The sequence below is a fragment of the Drosophila tropicalis genome, unplaced genomic scaffold, assembly GCF_018151085.1.
Source record: "Drosophila tropicalis isolate 14030-0801.00 unplaced genomic scaffold, ASM1815108v1 contig_23, whole genome shotgun sequence".
Lineage (NCBI taxonomy): Eukaryota > Metazoa > Arthropoda > Insecta > Diptera > Drosophilidae > Drosophila > Drosophila tropicalis.
The window spans coordinates 186,780-206,094 of NW_027172679.1; the positions used below are offsets into that span (position 1 = coordinate 186,780).

At 37.7% G+C, this 19,315-nt stretch overlaps 1 protein-coding gene across 1 annotated transcript in view; it reads right to left on the minus strand.

Annotated features, from left to right (window-relative positions):
• Positions 1–14,153: 14,153 nt before the first annotated feature.
• The window catches only part of Ptp69D (Protein tyrosine phosphatase 69D), a 187,852-nt gene continuing 182,690 nt past the window's right edge, over positions 14,154–19,315 (minus strand). Inside the window, 1 exon segment of the mRNA XM_068283924.1 lies at positions 14,154–14,535. Coding sequence (XP_068140025.1) covers positions 14,458–14,535 — 78 coding nt within the window. The 3' untranslated portion in view covers positions 14,154–14,457.

Sequence of the window (19,315 nt, forward strand, 5' to 3'; positions counted from 1 at the left end):
TATTTAAAAGATTTTAAATTGAATGACTTAATTTTGGGCCTAAAATCGATGTACTTTGTAAAATCGAGAAATCGATTGAAATCCATTTTTACATTTAATATTGTAAAAAGTAAGTCATTTATAAGTCATTTATTTTCAAATGCTTTAGTTTTAATCATAGCTTGCAAATAACTGTTAACCGTTTATTTCCTTACGCTCTGTTCGCGAGAACAACCGAAAGAAATCATACTTTGTCGCTCTCGCTCTGAGCAAGACCCTTTGGTTGTTTTCGATCAGGTTTTCGGTGGAGCGCTAACAGTTGAGCAATTTGCTTGTCAGTCTTTGAGTGAACAGCGCGTAAATAGTGAAACGATTCACGCTCACACAGTGAGGCTCACCAACAGACCGATTGACTGAAAAACTCAACGCAAACGGTCTTTTTAACTATTTGTCTTCTTTTCGATGCACAGTGGTACGTTGTGTAAAATTGCGACATTAAATTTCACTTAAGATCTTCTTGAAAAAATTGTATGTATTTCAGACTAATTTTTTGTTTAAAACAGGAATAGTTTTATTTTTTTAAGTATTTTATTTTGAATTAAGCTTAACAACTAATAATGAATTTATGTTTTGGGAACTTAGTGAACTACGTTGCTCGCTTAAAATAAAGTGCAAAGCTGAAAATGCTCTTTCAACGGAGACTTGAGTAGCTGGAGTGGCTAATACAACCTGTGCCAGAGCACTCAAATGTGGCGATTTAAGCTTCACGTTTTGAAAAAAATGTAATATATCCTGGTTTAATGGTAAGCGGCGATATATTTTGTCGAAGTCCTCCACTTCAGCATATAACTTGACATGCGCGTCAGAAACCGGCACTTCTTTTGCTTCTGGAACAGTTTGCACATCATCCAAAAATGCCGAGAAAAGTGACTTTTCTTCTGGCATGGATAACAATGAGCACTCCATGTCCATATGCTGCGATGCAACAGTTTCATTGGAGTCAACCTTTAATAATAAAGCCAAATTATGTTAAAATTTATTGTTTGCAATTATGGCTTAAAACAGGTGTTAGTGTATGACGAGGACAATTTTACTTATTAAAACTAAGAACACGTATCTAAAGGCATCTATAACATAAAGGACACAGGACCTAAACTTCAATTATACTCCGTCTTACGTGCTTCAGTTCAAACAGGCGAAAAGCAATTTTTTTAGGTTCTGCTTTGCCAACCAGTTTTGGTGATCTGTTAAAATACAGTTCACTCGCGGGTCCATGTATATAGCAGATAATAATGCTTCGTTTTCGAGCAACTTACTTTCCCGCAGTTTAATTTGTGCCAACAATTTTTTTTAAATCCAATTTTTGCTGTTTTCGCACTGCAACTTCAGTTCCATCCATATAATGAAAAATTCACTATATACTAGTTTTTCCTCCTGCAGCTTTAAAGTCGCATTATATGCGTCCTTGAATGCGTCGACATATGTCTCCATCCAGTCCCATTCAATATCGTTATTAATACTACTCTGAGTGGCCACAAACTCTTTTAGTTCGAGTAGTTTTTTCACCATTGAGTGGAATTCCACCTAGTGATAACGTCGAGCGATGGTATATTTTTTTTGTGCTCGATTAAGATACGTCTGTACAAGTTACATATAGTATTTATTTTATACATGTATATAAAAAAAACATGTATATTTGAACTTTTCTTACCTATAAGTTTCAGTGCGCAATGTTTTGCATAATTTGCGGCAGATACTAATTTTTTTGCTAATCTCATCCAGCTTGTTTACATCATAGACGCATAGTTGAAGAGTGTGCGCAGCACATCGTACAAGATGAATATTTGCCAAATTCGGGTCATCAAGCTTATCCATAAATTTTTCACTCTCAGTGTCATGTTTAAAAAGAGACCCCTCCGTGTCGTCATTAAGAATTTCTATGGCTTTGACCATGTTTCTCCCATTGTCAGAGGTAACACTGTGTGTATACATTTTCTTTAGTAATAAACATGTTAAAAATTATCTAAAATAACATTTTTACCTGAAGATTTGATCCAGAGTTATCACATAATCGTCAAGAATTTCTAAAATTTTGTCTCTAATGTAGACTCCAGTGTGTGAATAAGTGAGCTGGATCATGCCCAACGTCTTGACAACAATCTCCGACTTGTTTACATTTGTGTGAATAATTTGCAGATTTATACCTAGAATTGCTTTGTCCATTCTAGTTGCCACGTCGATTTTTAGCGACAACAGTTTTCCATTGACTAAAACCCTTATGCCGTCTTTGATGGCCTGTTCTCTTACGGACACGAAGCTCATAATGTTCCTCGATGTGATTGGGTTCATACCAAGGGCATTACAAATGGGATCAACAATTTCCCTAAATCCCTCGCTGTCCAAGAATACAAACGGCTTTCCATCAGTTGTCACAATTTTAATAAGTGAATTCACAACTGTTTCTTCACTTGTTTCATATGTTATTTTTTTCACAACTTTTATTTTGGTGTCTTCTTCACTGTCGCACTCTCTAAATATTTCATAATGTTTAGTTGTCAAGTGGCGATTCAAATTTGTAGTATGAATGCCAGCTAATTTCACGTCGCATATTTTACACACTAATTTTTTGCTTACTGCATCAAATTTAAAAAATTTATGTACTTTTTTATTAGTTTCACGTCCCATTTTGTTAAAACCACTGTGCTCAATCGAAACTCACAAAGCAAATTGACGCGTAAAACCCACGAAACTTCACATACACACATACATGCGCAAAAGACTTTTTGAATCGTCGTTCAGAAGCAAACGGTCCCGGAATGAGCAGAGCAAAAGAGAACAGAAAAAAGTGTTCTTCGAAAAATTTATTTACGAACAATCCAATCGGTTGCTCTCAGACCTTTTGCTCAAAGTCTCAAAGTGAAACGGTTAACATTTATTTGCGTGCTATGGTTTTAATACATATATTAAGTGAAACAGAAACAGGTAAAAAATTTATAGCCGTAAATATATCGACTTTAAAAATAATATTAGTACATCTTGAAGATTTTGAGAGAATCTTTAAAGAATTACAAACATGTAGCTCTTTTTCATTGTGCAATATTTTGCAATCAATAACGAAAATAAAGGTTCTTTGCCAGCCAAATGCTGAAGATTTTTCGTCAATATCTGTTCTTAAAGCAAGAATTTTAGTGAATGTAAACACGATTTGGAGGGAAAATTTAGGCTTTTGGCACAATTCGGCTTTTTTCTTATATCCTCCTCTTAACCGCGTCAAAGAAGTCATTTATATAATGACGCGGATCACTACCCTCACACATACGGGATAGCGCCACTCGTTTGAGTAAACTGGCCTTTCGTACCGGCCCTTGGATTGAAATGATCCACAGCTTTCAATTAGTCCCTGTACTGATGGACAGCAAAATGTCTGCTCGAGCTTTTTCATCTTGTGTTTGCCACGCCGCTCGATCCGCTGTCGCTTCTGGGCATACCTTGGAGCCGTGCACATAGTGCCATAAATCGTTTTTCACGAGAATGGCACGCATTCGCAATTTCCACGTGTCATAGTTTTCCGCGTTGAACGGTTCTATTTTTATGAGTGCACTTGCCATTTTGCACAGCTTTTGCTTTCACTTATTGTCTTTTCAATTACACATATGGGTCTGGGCCCATAACCTGTTGGGAAGATATGTTTCCGAGAGAATCCGCGATATTGATCGCGCAGCTATGTATAAGTGAAAAGTCAATACACTTATTTGCGAATATACATATGTAACTTTATTAGAACTTAACTACACATTTGTACAGTGCCAAGAACAGAAGCCAACTCTCTTTCTCTGTTAAGCGCTGGCAGATCTCCTTAATAATACTAGGGATGCCAGATTGCCACTTTGATATAAACAGCTGGCGCTAATATCGAACAGTAATACGCCTGTGTCCTTAGATCGGAGTGGGTAGAGGTTGTACCATTAACTTTACTTAGGGTTATTCGTAACAGGCCCGGGCCTGGTGTCATATGGGCCACTTGTTCGTACTGAGCGTTGTTCTATTATATTAAAGTAGATAATAACGCAGTACCACCATTGATATGTGGACTGACCAATACGTAAATAGAAATTTTTTAACCATACACCCATAGGGTGAAATGGTATATTAAAGTCGCCAAAATGTATGCAACAGGCAGAAAGAAGCTTCTCCGACCCTATAAAGTATATATATTCTTGATCAGGATGAACAGCCGAGTCGATCTGTATGAACACGAAGATCTCGGAGACTATAAGAGCTAGAGCCACCAAATTTGGTATGTATATATATAGAGTTAATTGGAATTTCGGCCACGCCCCCAGGAATCACATAAAACTATTTTTCTTAAAAAGTATAATAGCTAGAGACATCAAATTTGGTATGTAGACTAGTTTAATAGACGCGCAGAAACTGGCTATTTAAAAATTTTGCCACGCCCACTTCCGCCCCCTCGCAAATTAAACAAAACTGATTTTATCAAAAACAAACAAAGCTAAAGTCACAAAATTTAGTATGTATACTAGCTTAGTATGCGCGCAGAGTATATATATTTTCATATTTTGCCATGCCCACTTCCGCCTAATTAAGAAAAAACCGATTTCCTCCTGTAGTTTTTTAACTATCGCATTCAAATTCGGCAGCCTAATTAATCTTATCTATTTCTACAAATTTGAAATTTGAATTTTATTGAAATCGGACTAGAAACATGCAAAATATGCGTATGAACGTATTTTACAAAGCAGTCCACAAGGCCAGAATTGGCCGTTGGCTAGTGGCGGCGCTAGAGTGCTCGTGTGTTTGTAGAGTGAGCGAGATGGCACATAGTATGAAGCATGTTTGGTTTTCGAAATTTGAAATATTTGTTTCACCTGGTGTATGGTATACCCAAATCCACGAGTCGACTTAAAGGCTTCATTTTAGATGTCACTCTGCTTTATTTAAAAGATTTTAAATTGAATGACTTAATTTTGGGCCTAAAATCGATGTACTTTGTAAAATCGAGAAATCGATTGAAATCTATTGTTATAATGAAAAACAGAATGCGTGTGGTTGGTTGTGCAGTTTATTCGCGACTGACTTCTATTTGTCTCTCATCGAGTCATTGTTCTCTTTAACGCATCTCGAGAGAGAGCATACAAAGTTACATATATATATTCATGTGTGTGATCATGCATGCATTGAGTTGAGAGAGAATTATTTCAACACCCTTCCTCAATGCAAGTATGTCCACAAATTTATCTTATACTTAACAAATTCGTAAACTCTACATGCTTCTTCTTTGCAAGATTCTTGGTTAGGATATCAGCTATCATTTCATTAGTAGACTTATACTTTAAAATAATCTGACCATCATTAACTACTTGTCTAACAAAATGATATCTAATGTCCACGTGCTTCGTCCTTGAATGGTGTACCGGGTTCTTAGCCAATTGCTGCGCGCTGAGGTTATCGCCATACAAAACGGTAGATGTATCTTCCTCTCCGCAACCAATCTCGATGGTTAATCGACGCAATACAATGGCTTCTTTGCACGCTGTTGATAACGCCATGTATTCTGCTTCGGTGCTGCTAAGAGCAACACTCCGCTGCTTCTCCGATTTCCATGATATCGGTCCGCCAGCCAGAAAATATACATATCCTGTATAAGACTTGCGATCAATCCTATCGCCTGCCCAATCTGCGTCCACGAAACCAGTAAACGCCGCATCCGACTGCTTGTAATGAATCTTGAAGCCAACTGTCGAAGCCAAATATCTTAAAACATGCTTTATGGCTGCAAGGTGTTCATTATGGGGGTCCTTGTTACGTTGAGCCAACTTCGATACTGAGTGGAGAATATCTGGTCTAGTAGTCAACGCAAGCCACATTAGCTCGCCTATCATTGACTGATAAAGAGTTGCATCAACCCTTTTACACTCCATTTTATCGCAGGCTACCTGATACCCTGCTTCTAACGGTGTTGCGGCTCTTCTGCACTGAGCATAGCCATATCGTTCCAGTAGATCCTTGATGTACTGTGAATGACCCAATGATATTTCGCCAAGCTCGCCATCACGGTGAACCTCCATGCCAAGGAACAAACGCACAGGTCCCTTGTCAACACATTCAAACGCTGCCATAATAGCTGACTTAATCCTGTCAAGATCCGATTTCTCCTGGCATCCTATGAGAAGATCGTCTACATAGACAAGGATTAGAGATAGGTTACCTTTTGCTTGCTGTTTGTATAGACATGGTTCATTGTCGCAAGGTATGAAACCATTAGCTCGCAAAACACTATCGAGTTTGGAGTTCCACTCCCGTCCCGACTGTTTGAGTCCATATAACGCCTTTTTTAACAGAAGTACCTTGCTTTTGTCTTCAGTTGCGTATCCTTCGGGCTGCCTCATGTATACGGTATCGCCCAAATCACTGTTTAAGTAAGCCGTGCATACATCCATCTGGTGTAAATACAATTTTAACTGCGCTGCTAGGGCCAAGATGAATCGAACACTCTCCAAGCGACATACAGGCGAGTATGTTTCATTGTAGTTCACTCCATAGCGCTGTGAACATCCTTTTGCTACTAGTCTCGCCTTAAAACGCTCGACTTCTCCCTTTGCATCACGCTTTACACTGTAGACCCACTTGCAGCCAACAGGTTTATACCCTTCCGGTAGCGTACTAAGCTGCCAAGTGTGATTTGACATCAAGGAGTCATACTCCTTTTGCATAGCCTCACGCCAATACGAAGCAAACGGACTACTAACCGCCTCATCATAGGTCTCTGGTATGATCACCTCACTTGTAATCAATGCGCTTAAAATGTTGAACTGCTTCTTTGGTCTACCAGGCCTTCCAGTTCGAATCAGCTTCGGCCTACCGGGTCCAACCCGTTGTTCAACCACAGGTTCTGCCACTTCTTGTTCAACTGCCATGTCGAAATCTTCGCTACTGCTGCCCTTCTCGGTGACCTCTGCATCAGACTCGTCTGTATTACTTAAGTGATCTGCTGCATCAACAAATACTGCATCCTGATCATCCGTATATGGAAAATCAAACTTGACGATATCACCATTCGAATCGCCATTGCCGAAACGCTCGTCGAACAAAACGTCTCGCTTCTCAACAACTTGCCTGGTTTCGGCGTCGTACAACCGATACCCTTTCGCATTTCGAGAATAACCAACCATTCGGTATTCTTTGCCCTTTGGATCAAACTTGCCCTTATGATGTCCTTTGTCCAGTGCCACTGCAATAGACCCAAAAACTTTTAAATGACTTATTGATGGTTTCTTACCATTCCATGCTTCCATTGGAGTCATGTTAACCAGGGCTCGAGTTGGTGACCTATTCCGCAGATAAGCAGCTGTATAAACTGCCTCAGCCCAAAGAGATTGATGTAGACCAGACTGGATGAGCAAGCATCTTGACATCTCCACAAGAGTTCTGTTAACTCTTTCTGCTACACCGTTCTGCTGCGGCGTGTATGGTACCGTGAGCTGCCGCAATATTCCATTGCCCTTGAGAAACTCGTCAAACGATTTATTGACGTACTCGCGACCATTGTCGCTCCGAATGCACTTTAGCTTCTTTCCAGTTTGCCGCTCTGCCATGTTTTTAAACTCGACAAACTTTCCAAACACTTCATCCTTTCCCTTCAGGAAATATACAAATATGCGACGAGACCTGTCATCGATAAATGTCAAAAAGTATCTGCTGCCTCCAAGGCTTTTTGTATCAAACGGACCGCAAACATCTGAATGCACCAGCTCCAAGATTTCCTTAGCTCTGTTCTTGGTCGAATCTGGAAATGGCTGTACTGTGATCTTGCTTACCATGCAGATCTTGCAGGGTTCCAACGACGTTGAGTCAAACGTTCCCATGCCACAGGCCAAATCCTTTCGTGCAATTTCAGCTAAACTGCCATAGTTGAGATGTCCGTACCTTTTATGCCACAAATCTTCGTAAGTCTGTTCAATGGCATAGCATTCGCTCGGTGCTGTTCCAAAAATATACAAACGGCCAACTTTGTCCGCTTTCAAAATGCATTCGCCCTTTTGGATCACTCGTGCATACTTTAGTCCAAATTCAACGATGCTTCCATGTTCAACTGCTTTGCTCACCGACACGAAATTACCTCTCATTTTGGGGTACATACAATACATTCTTTAATGTAAGTATACGTGAAACCATATTCAGCTTTACCTCGCCCTTTCCGTCAGCCTGAAGAAAGTTATTATCAGCCAAAACAATTTTTTCCGAATGTTTCTCAAATTTTGAAAACAAATTTCTGTTACAACACATATGGCTGGTGGCGCCACTGTCCAGACACCAGTTCGATCGTTCCAAACATTTCGCGTCCAACGCGTTCAGCAAACCTAACGATGACTGTACTGCCTTATTCGGGTTCGATGCAACCTTCCGACCGTTTACACTGGGACAATTTGCTTTAAAATGGCCTTTGCCGCCACACGCAAAACAGTTCCAAACTTTTTGCTTTTTCTTCCAATTGTCTCTCTGCATCGATTGCTTTTCCACCACTGTAAATGCTTTTGCGCTCTCGATCCGTTTTTCGCTCTCTCTTTTGCGTTCTCCTTCTTCTCTCAGCTTTATGCATAACATGTCGAAACACGGTAAACTGTCGCGTGTCTCTATGGCGACAACGAAATTGTCGAATTCGTCTGGAAGACTGGAAAGCAAAATAATCGTCGTGAGCTCGTCCAATATTTCGATTCCAACGCCAGCAAGTTTGTCCAAGATTTCCTTGAAATCCGACAAATAACTCGATATGCTTTGACCCTCCTGAATGCGTTTACTTAGCAATTTCTTGAAAAGTGCTACTTTTCTAACGGGTCCTCTGGGTTGATGAGCTTCCTGAGGCTTCTTCCAAGCATCATGTGCACTTGCACAGTGCTTCACATGTCCCAACTGTGAAGTCTTGACGCTTAAGGTGATCATTGCCAATGCCTTCTGATCCAGCGTCGTCCATTCGGTGTTCTCCCCCGTAGTTGGCCTTGCCAATATGCCTGACGCCACATTCCACAAATCCGCATGCACCAGCACACTTTTCATCTGGATGCACCACGAGTCATAATTACTGTCCTCGAGTTTATCAATCTGATATAACGCCGACATTATACTTGTTCATATATACTTTGTGAAAAAACCGTCTAGAACACAGCGCGAAAACAAATTTCTTCTAAAAATTACCACAGCAACCACATAGGCACGTTGCCTGGGCCCATAACCTATTGTTATAATGAAAAACAGAATGCGTGTGGTTGGTTGTGCAGTTTATTCGCGACTGACTTCTATTTGTCTCTCATCGAGTCATTGTTCTCTTTAACGCATCTCGAGAGAGAGCATACAAAGTTACATATATATATTCATGTGTGTGATCATGCATGCATTGAGTTGAGAGAGAATTATTTCAACAAAATCCATGTTTACACAATTTAATGTCGAAAACGTAACCAACATAAAATTTGTGACAGATAGCTAATATTGTAAAAAAGTAAGTCATTTATAAGTCATTTATTTTCAAATGCTTTAGTTTTAATCATAGCTTGCAAATAATCTGTTCGCGAGAACCACCGAAAGAAATCATACTTTGTCGCTCTCGCTCTGAGCAAGACCCTTTGGTTGTTTTCGATCAGGTTTTCGGTGGAGCGCTAACAGTTGAGCAATTTGCTTGTCAGTCTTTGAGTGAACAGCGCGTAAATAGTGAAACGATTCACGCTCACACAGTGAGGCTTACCAACAGACCGATTGACTGAAAACTCAACGCAAACGGTCTTTTTAACTATTTGTCTTCTTTTCGATGCACAGTGGTACGTTGTGTAAAATTGCGACATTAAATTTCACTTAAGATCTTCTTGAAAAAATTGTATGTATTTCAGACTAATTTTTTGTTTAAAACAGGAATAGTTTTATTTTTTTTAAGTATTTTATTTTGAATTAAGCTTAACAACTAATAATGAATTTATGTTTTGGGAACTTAGTGAACTACGTTGCTCGCTTAAAATAAAGTGCAAAGCTGAAAATGCTCTTTCAACGGAGACTTGAGTAGCTGGAGTGGCTAATACAACCTGTGCCAGAGCACTCAAATGTGGCGATTTAAGCTTCACGTTTTGAAAAAAATGTAATATATCCTGGTTTAATGGTAAGCGGCGATATATTTTGTCGAAGTCCTCCACTTCAGCATATAACTTGACATGCGCGTCAGAAACCGGCACTTCTTTTGCTTCTGGAACAGTTTGCACATCATCCAAAAATGCCGAGAAAAGTGACTTTTCTTCTGGTATGGATAACAATGAGCACTCCATGTCCATATGCTGCGATGCAACAGTTTCATTGGAGTCAACCTTTAACAATAAAGCCAAATTATGTTAAAATTTATTGTTTGCAATTATGGCTTAAAACAGGTGTTAGTGTATGACGAGGACAATTTTACTTATTAAAACTAAGAACACGTATCTAAAGGCATCTATAACATAAAGGACACAGGACCTAAACTTCAATTATACTCCGTCTTACGTGCTTCAGTTCAAACAGGCGAAAAGCAATTTTTTTTAGGTTCTGCTTTGCCAACCAGTTTTGGTGATCTGTTAAAATACAGTTCACTCGCGGGTCCATGTATATAGCAGATAATAATGCTTCGTTTTCGAGCAACTTACTTTCCCGCAGTTTAATTTGTGCCAACAATTTTTTTTAAATCCAATTTTTGCTGTTTTCGCACTGCAACTTCAGTTCCATCCATATAATGAAAAATTCACTATATACTAGTTTTTCCTCCTGCAGCTTTAAAGTCGCATTATATGCGTCCTTGAATGCGTCGACATATGTCTCCATCCAGTCCCATTCAATATCGTTATTAATACTACTCTGAGTGGCCACAAACTCTTTCAGTTCGAGTAGTTTTTTCACCATTGAGTATGTGGAATTCCACCTAGTGATAACGTCGAGCGATGGTATATTTTTTTTGTGCTCGATTAAGATACGTCTGTACAAGTTACATATAGTATTTATTTTATACATGTATATAAAAAAAACATGTATATTTGAACTTTTCTTACCTATAAGTTTCAGTGCGCAATGCTTTGCATAATTTGCGGCAGATACTAATTTTTTTGCTAATCTCATCCAGCTTGTTTACATCATAGACGCATAGTTGAAGAGTGTGCGCAGCACATCGTACAAGATGAATATTTGCCAAATTCGGGTCATCAAGCTTATCCATAAATTTTTCACTCTCAGTGTCATGTTTAAAAAGAGACCCCTCCGTGTCGTCATTAAGAATTTCTATGGCTTTGACCATGTTTCTCCCATTGTTAGAGGTAACACTGTGTGTATACATTTTCTTTAGTAATAAACATGTTAAAAATTATCTAAAATAACATTTTTACCTGAAGATTTGATCCAGAGTTATCACATAATCGTCAAGAATTTCTTAAATTTTGTCTCTAATGTAGACTCCAGTGTGTGAATAAGTGAGCTGGATCATGCCCAACGTCTTGACAACAATCTCCGACTTGTTTACATTTGTGTGAATAATTTGCAGATTTATACCTAGAATTGCTTTGTCCATTCTAGTTGCCACGTCGATTTTTAGCGACAACAGTTTTCCATTGACTAAAACCCTTATGCCGTCTTTGATGGCCTGTTCTCTTACGGACACGAAGCTCATAATGTTCCTCGATGTGATTGGGTTCATACCAAGGGCATTACAAATGGGATCGACAATTTCCCTAAATCCCTCGCTGTCCAAGAATACAAACGGCTTTCCATCAGTTGTCACAATTTTAATAAGTGAATTCACAACTGTTTCTTCACTTGTTTCATATGTTATTTTTTTTCACAACTTTTATTTTGGTGTCTTCTTCACTGTCGCACTCTCTAAATATTTCATAATGTTTAGTTGTCAAGTGGCGATTCAAATTTGTAGTATGAATGCCAGCTAATTTCACGTCGCATATTTTACACACTAATTTTTTGCTTACTGCATCAAATTTAAAAAATTTATGTACTTTTTTATTAGTTTCACGTCCCATTTTGTTAAAACCACTGTGCTCAATCGAAACTCACAAAGCAAATTGACGCGTAAAACCCACGAAACTTCACATACACACATACATGCGCAAAAGACTTTTTGAATCGTCGTTCAGAAGCAAACGGTCCCGGAATGAGCAGAGCAAAAGAGAACAGAAAAAAGTGTTCTTCGAAAAATTTATTTACGAACAATCCAATCGGTTGCTCTCAGACCTTTTGCTCAAAGTCTCAAAGTGAAACGGTTAACATTTATTTGCGAGCTATGGTTTTAATACATATATTAAGTGAAACAGAAACAGGTAAAAAATTTATAGCCGTAAATATATCGACTTTAAAAATAATATTAGTACTTCTTGAAGATTTTAAGAGAATCTTTAAAGAATTACAAACATGTAGCTCTTTTTCATTGTGCAATATTTTGCGATCAATAACGAAAATAAAGGTTCTTTGCCAGCCAAATGCTGAAGATTTTTCGTCAATATCTGTTCTTAAAGCAAGAATTTTAGTGAATGTTAACACGATTTGGAGGGAAAATTTAGGCTTTTGGCACAATTCGGCTTTTTTCTTATATCCTCCAGCAGCAAAATGGAACCCATTGAGTGGTGGAAAATCAAAGAAAATTGTTATCCCCTATTAGGTAAGTTAGCATTGCAACTTCTTGCAATACTATCAAGTAGTGCTGCAGCCGAAAGGGTATAACCAATAACGGAAAAAAAGAAATAGATTAGGTCCGAAAACGGTAGATAATTTGCTCTTTTTGCACTCCTTTTTCAAAAACAATAATTTGTAATTTAATTTATATTTTTAACTTCACTGAAGAAAAAACTAATTTTTTTTATTTGCACTGAAGAGATAAAATGCTTATATTTCCTTTATGTTTAAGCTTCGTCCGTACGTATGCGTTTTACTCAGCCATTTTAAGAGCTATTGGGTGTGCTTTTTGTGTGTTTTTTATTATCTGGAGCAGATCAAGTATGTAAATTGTCTCTAGAAGAAACATTTTCATAAAAATTGGAGTATGCCCATGAAATTTACTACTATGATAGTATTGGATAGAAAAACGCAGATTCCTAAATTTGAAACTGATCGGATAAATAAAACACAAGTTACAGTCAATATAAATCGGTTCAATCGCTGCCGGCAGCGCTGCTTTCTGTCTACTACGTCATCATCAAATCAACAGAGTACATGCACACACACGCACACGCAAAGCTACATGAACTGTATGTGTATGCGTGCGTTTGTTTGCTTAGGGAATGAGGGAAGAAAGAAAAAGAACAAATTGTAGTATGAAGAGTAAAATTATTTTGTTTGTATATTGATGAATTGAATTGCAGAAAACAAATTTTGAACATGTAAAATTATTATTGTCAAGGACTGCAAGCCGAATTTAACTTCTTTGATATTTTTATATTTTTTTTTATTGTTTACTATTTTTTCTCTTGTGCACGCTAATGCAGCTACATGCACAAAAGAAACCGCAACATCGGCAACACTACATATTTTATGTCTCAATTTTTCTAAACAACTTTTCACCCAACCTTCTTTAGAGGCTCAAGCGCCAGCATATGCCGTACACACATAAATACATATGCAAAAAAATACCAAGTCACTTTTGCAGCTTGTGTGCACAAACACTAAAGTATTTTTGTGAGGCGAGCGATTGTACACATTTGTGCGGTGGGTAAAAACACCCGAGTGTCAAAATCAAACAACATTTACCCGGTGCACCTTGAGTACTGGTGGCTTGTTGCAGTTTTCTGGTTCTTACCTTACCGGTTACCTGAAAAAATTAATCACCTTTAGAGCTTATCCAGACAGAGAATCGCTCCAACAAAGTTTGTAAAACGATATCATAAACCCGTAGCTTTCGAAAGGCAAAAAGCGAAGTTCGTGTCTGTTGTTTTCTTTGAAGAATATAAAGTGCATTCGTCATGTTCAAAATAAAGAGACTCAGATGGCCACTATGCCATCATAAAAGAAACATGTAGATGCGAAACACTATTAACCGTTTGACTACAAACTAATTTCCTAAATATGAATAACCTTAGTATCCATTTACCAAATTAAATAAAGTAAAACAAATAATTACAAAAGTATAAATATAAATAATAAACACAAAATATTTAGTGTAGAAATCCGTTTATGTTAATACTTAAAATTACGGCTAGTCTTATGAAATATATTATAATTTCTTTGGTAGATTCGAAAAAAAAAGCGTATATAGCATTTTATATTGCAAGTTCACGGTAAACTAACTAAATTAAAACAAAAAAGTCACTTGCATACATTTGCCATAGATACATATGTATATATTATTTGTTAAGACTTTAAGAGCTATACACTTTTTGAGTTGTTTTTATCCTAATATTAAACGTAGGCAATTTGTATATCCATTCATACGTATGTATGTACATACATAGACTCTTAATCTATTGTGTTATCCATTATATGATGCAGATCTGAATAGTTAATAATGGCGCGATGTAGGAACTCGTATTGTGCCTGAAAAAAGTAAAAAAATAAAAAGATATTACATTCAATTAACAAATGTTTGCAATACAAAAAATTTGTCTGTAATTGGAAATAATATTAATAGTTCTATTATTTGTATACCATGTACCAATGGTATATTAAATTTGCCAAAATGTATGTAACAGGCAGAAGGAGACGTTTCCGACCCCATAAAGTAAAAATATTCTTGATTAGCATGAAAAGCTCATACGATATATTTTAAAAGCTATTTATTACCCGGTGGTCCAGATCGGACCACTAAATCATATAGTGATATCGCAATAAAATTTACTAAAATGACAGTTTTTTATATCAAACAAATATCCCATAAGATTCCAAAATTTCAAACAGATCGGATAACTATAACACGGCCAAACAAAATTAACTGTCTATTGGCGAAGAAGGTTGTGCTTCTCCGCGAATTTAGCACATTTCACAAAAAGTATTAAACAGTTTTCCGATCAAATAAACTCAGTTAAGTCAAAATGACATATCTTATCCGAACCCGAGGTCTCTGTTAATCGCCTGCGCCCAAAACATAATCAACAAAACTCTTACAATTTGAATGTCATAATCAAAAAATATTAAGTTAAGTCGGAAAACCCAAAACAGCTCGAATACGTTTAGGCATGCTTTATACTAAATTTATCCAAACTTTTTTGTTATTAATTTGTATTGTTGGTCAGGATTTTTTTTGAAAACTCTCCCAGCCATTCTCTCTGCTCAAAATTATGAATTTTACATCTATTCGAAAGTGATCAATACGCATAAATACACGTAATGGTAGTGACTAATCTAAGTGTTCAATTTTTGATCAGTACACCATCTTTTTATCTCGTTTTGAAACATGCCTGGAATGTGTAGAAAATTATCCTCCTCACTTTTTTTTTTCCTATTACCCTCTTTTACTGAATTTGAGGTCCAAAATTGAAAGATCTTGCATTCAATCCGACATCAACCCTCTCATACTTATTATATTATTAAATATTTATTTAAAGAGAGTGTGTCTATGGACACGCGTTAAGAACCAAGTTCCTTACGCATGTGTACTGTTTATGTCAAGCAGAGGTCAGTAATGAAGAAATGGTGATTTTTGATTTATTTCTATTCTTTGCTCCCAACCGCGCTCTCAATTTACAGTTCACATTTTGTTTTTGTTTGTGTGGTGCTGGTGCTCTCTATTCTTTTGTTTTCTCTTTTGATCGCGCTCGCGGCCGTTAACTTCGCGCTTGTGTCAAGTTTTTTAATACAAAAATATTCTCTTTTTTGTTTCTTTTTCATTTGCATATTGCAGTTAGCTTTTGCTTTCGTTTGTATACACCTCACTTAACATTTACATCTTTCCCTTTTAATTTACATATTGATTTATAATTTGTTTTTGATAAATAAATTTTTTAATTTTTTTTTGTTGCAAATACATACATGTAATTGCAATAATCTCAGCAAGACCAGTGAAGACTTTTTTTTTACTGTTGGCTGTGTCACAATGTAATGCACTTAAAGTGTGCTAGATATATAGTCAAGGTGCGCGGTAGTATTGCACAGGGTGGTGGCCTTAAATGGGGCTGTGATTCGTGTCGTGGCTAGGAGCTGGAGATGCGGGGTTTTATGAAACGCACTGGGGATGCATTTAAAACCCTGTCAGCTGGCGAACATAAGCTCCAAGAGGAGCTTTTGGCGATGTAGGTTCAATTCAGAAGTTCTAAACTTTTGATTGAATGTCCAACGCGTAAGAAGGCCAGATTTCAGGGCGCGTCCCTCAGTCCGTCGGCATATAGATCTCTAGCAGTTCCGGCTTCGGACAATGACCCTATGTCACCAAATGTACAGCAGCTGATATCGTTTAGGAGTCCGGCTTTGGCAGGTGTGGAGTCTCTTCCCATTTCCCCTGGAGACAGTATCCCACCTACTAGCATGATATCTGTTGTAGTTTCCGAACCGTCCGGGCAAACATCCGTTCCCAGAAATATTGCCAATAAAGTAGTTACAAGAGGAGCTAGTAAAGTGTTGGCTGCTTCTGCTCCTACTGTTCCTGCTGTTGCAGCTACTGCTGTACCTGGCACTTCTAGTTCCCTTGTTGTAGTCCCACCCAAAAAACAAATTTTTATTTCGAGACTTGATCCCAACTTTACTTCTGATGAAGTCATTGCCTACATCCAAAGTTCAAGCCCCTAACATTGGGGTGGAAAAGTTCCGTTTTTCATATACTCGGGACATTTCGTCCTTCAAAATATGTGTCTCACCAGATCTTTTTGGCCAAATATGTCATAAAGATTTCTGGCCAGAAAATCTTATTGTAAAAGAGTATACAATAAAATAGAAGAATCGGCTTCCGATTAGCCTGCTACCTCCTTCTGGCTCGTCGGCACTTGTTGGCGAGTCAAAAAACTAACTTCGTCCCTAACTCTGGCCTATCAGAATGTATGGGGACTAAAGTCTATACTCTCTAGACTCTATGTAGATAGTTTGGCTTTTGACTTTCAAATTCTTGCCTTTACTGAACTTGGCTGAAGCCTGATATTGCCGATGCTTCAATTTTCACCTCAAAATATTTAACATACAGACATGATCGGACTATCCGTATTGGTGGTGGTGTTTTGATCGCTGTTGATTCAGCGTTCTCGTCTGAAATTGTCCAGTCGTCCAATCAGGAGATTGAATTTGTTTGTGTTAAAATTTTGTTAAATTCTTTTTCTGCCTATATTACTTGTTCGTATGTTCCACCAAAGTCCGACTGGGCACTATACATTCACGATTTGTAAGCTATTCAACTTATTTCCTAATATCTCTCTGACAAAGACTTGCTCGTTGTTTTGGGAGATTTTAGTTTAACTGAGATTACCTGGACCCTTTCATATGATTCTTTATTACTGTTGCCCTCCTCGTCACATTGTTTCATGGATGGTCTGCTGGAGTTGTCCCTAACTCAAATAAATCCTGTCCGGAATAGTCGTGACAGATCACTAGATCTGGTATTTTTGTTGGATTTTTCCAACTGCGATGTTTCCAGGACTGATCCCTTAGTTATCCCCGAAGACAACTTTCATCCAACTCTGGATGTAAACATTGACCTTCCTCTTGGGGTTATGTCTTGTTACACTAGCTCGATGCCTCTATCCCTATGTTTTCGCAAGGCAACCTTTATTAAACTTAGTAAACTATTTTTAGTTAGCATTGGTCATATCTGTATAGTTGCACGGATATGGACTCTGCCATTTCTGTCTTCTATAAAACTCTTAAGTCGTTCTTCGATGTTTGTGTCCCGCGTGTGACCCAAGGATGGTGTGATAGAGCTCCTTGGTTCTCAAGTGAGTTATGTAACTAAAAGAACGTAAAATCAAGATGCTATAAAAGATTTAAGAAAGCTGGTAAAGCATCGGATTTTCACTTTATGTAATTGCTCCGTCAAATTTTATCTTGCTGAATTCACAATGCTATAAGGATTATCTTCAGCGTTGTAAACTTAAGTTTTCTCGCGATCCTAAGCAATTTTATAACTTTGTCAATGTAAAACGTAAGACATCAGTGCACCCGTCTTACTTGTCTTTCGAAAACAATAAAGCTGACACTGATCAGTCAATTGACGATATGTTTGCTGATTTCTTCAAAACAACTTATTCCTCTTCGATTTATCAAGCAAATCCACCTTATACTCATCACTTGCAATCGTCTAACTAAATTTTAGACCCTGTGCTTGATGAAAGTTCGGTTCTTAGCGTGCTCAGTTCCGTAAAACCAGTATATGCACCTGGCCTGGACGGAATACCAGGCTGTGTGTTAAGGTTTTGTGCGGAGGCAATATGTAAGCCAATACTTAAGTTATTCATACTGTCCGTCATATCTTCCGCCTTCCCGTCTTTTTGAAAGGAATCATATATTATTCCTCTTCATAAAAAGGGGAAAAAGACCGAAGTCTCCAATTATAGGGGCATTTCTAAATTGTCTGCCATACCTAAAGCATTTGAGAAAATAATAACTCAATTGCAGCTTTTTGTAGCTCAATTATTTCTTATTATTATTTCGAAAACTACTAAATACTAGAGTTCACATCTAACTCGATCAAAGGATTCAAGGCTGCCGTGCAAACTGACGTCATTTATACTGACATCAGCAAGGCCTTTGACTCTGTTAATCCCCAGCCCTTTGCTACATTCGATTTTTCAATATCTTTCTAAGCGTACACAAAAGGTCCTCTATAAGTCTTCATTTTCTAAGACCTCTGGTGACCTCTGGAGTACCTCAGGGTAGACATTTGGGTCCATTGCTATTCACTCTTTTTATAAATGATCTTTCATTGGTAGTGACACATTGTGTGCTTATGTACGCGGATGATGTTAAGCTTTACCTCAGTTTTAAAAACATATCGTCTTCTTGCCTGCTTCAATCCGATCTTAATGATCTTCAAAGTTGGTGTGAAACCAACCTATTAAACCTCAACGGCTCTAAATGTAAAGTTATGTCTTTTCATAGATGCACTCCATACTTAGCAACTTATTATCTTAACGACACTCCCTTAGAGCGGTTAGATATTATCAATGACTTAGGTGTTCTTATGGACTATAAATTAACTTTTAATCCTCATATTTCTGCTACAGTTAGTAAAGCTCTGAATGTTCTTTGGTTTGTGAAACGATGGTCAAAAGAGTTCGACGATCGGTACACAACCAAAATTCTGTATACTTCTTTAATCCGTCCTATCTTAGAGTACGGATCTTGCATATGGTCACCTCAATATGAGACGCACCAAAGTAAAATTGAATCTGTGCAAAAG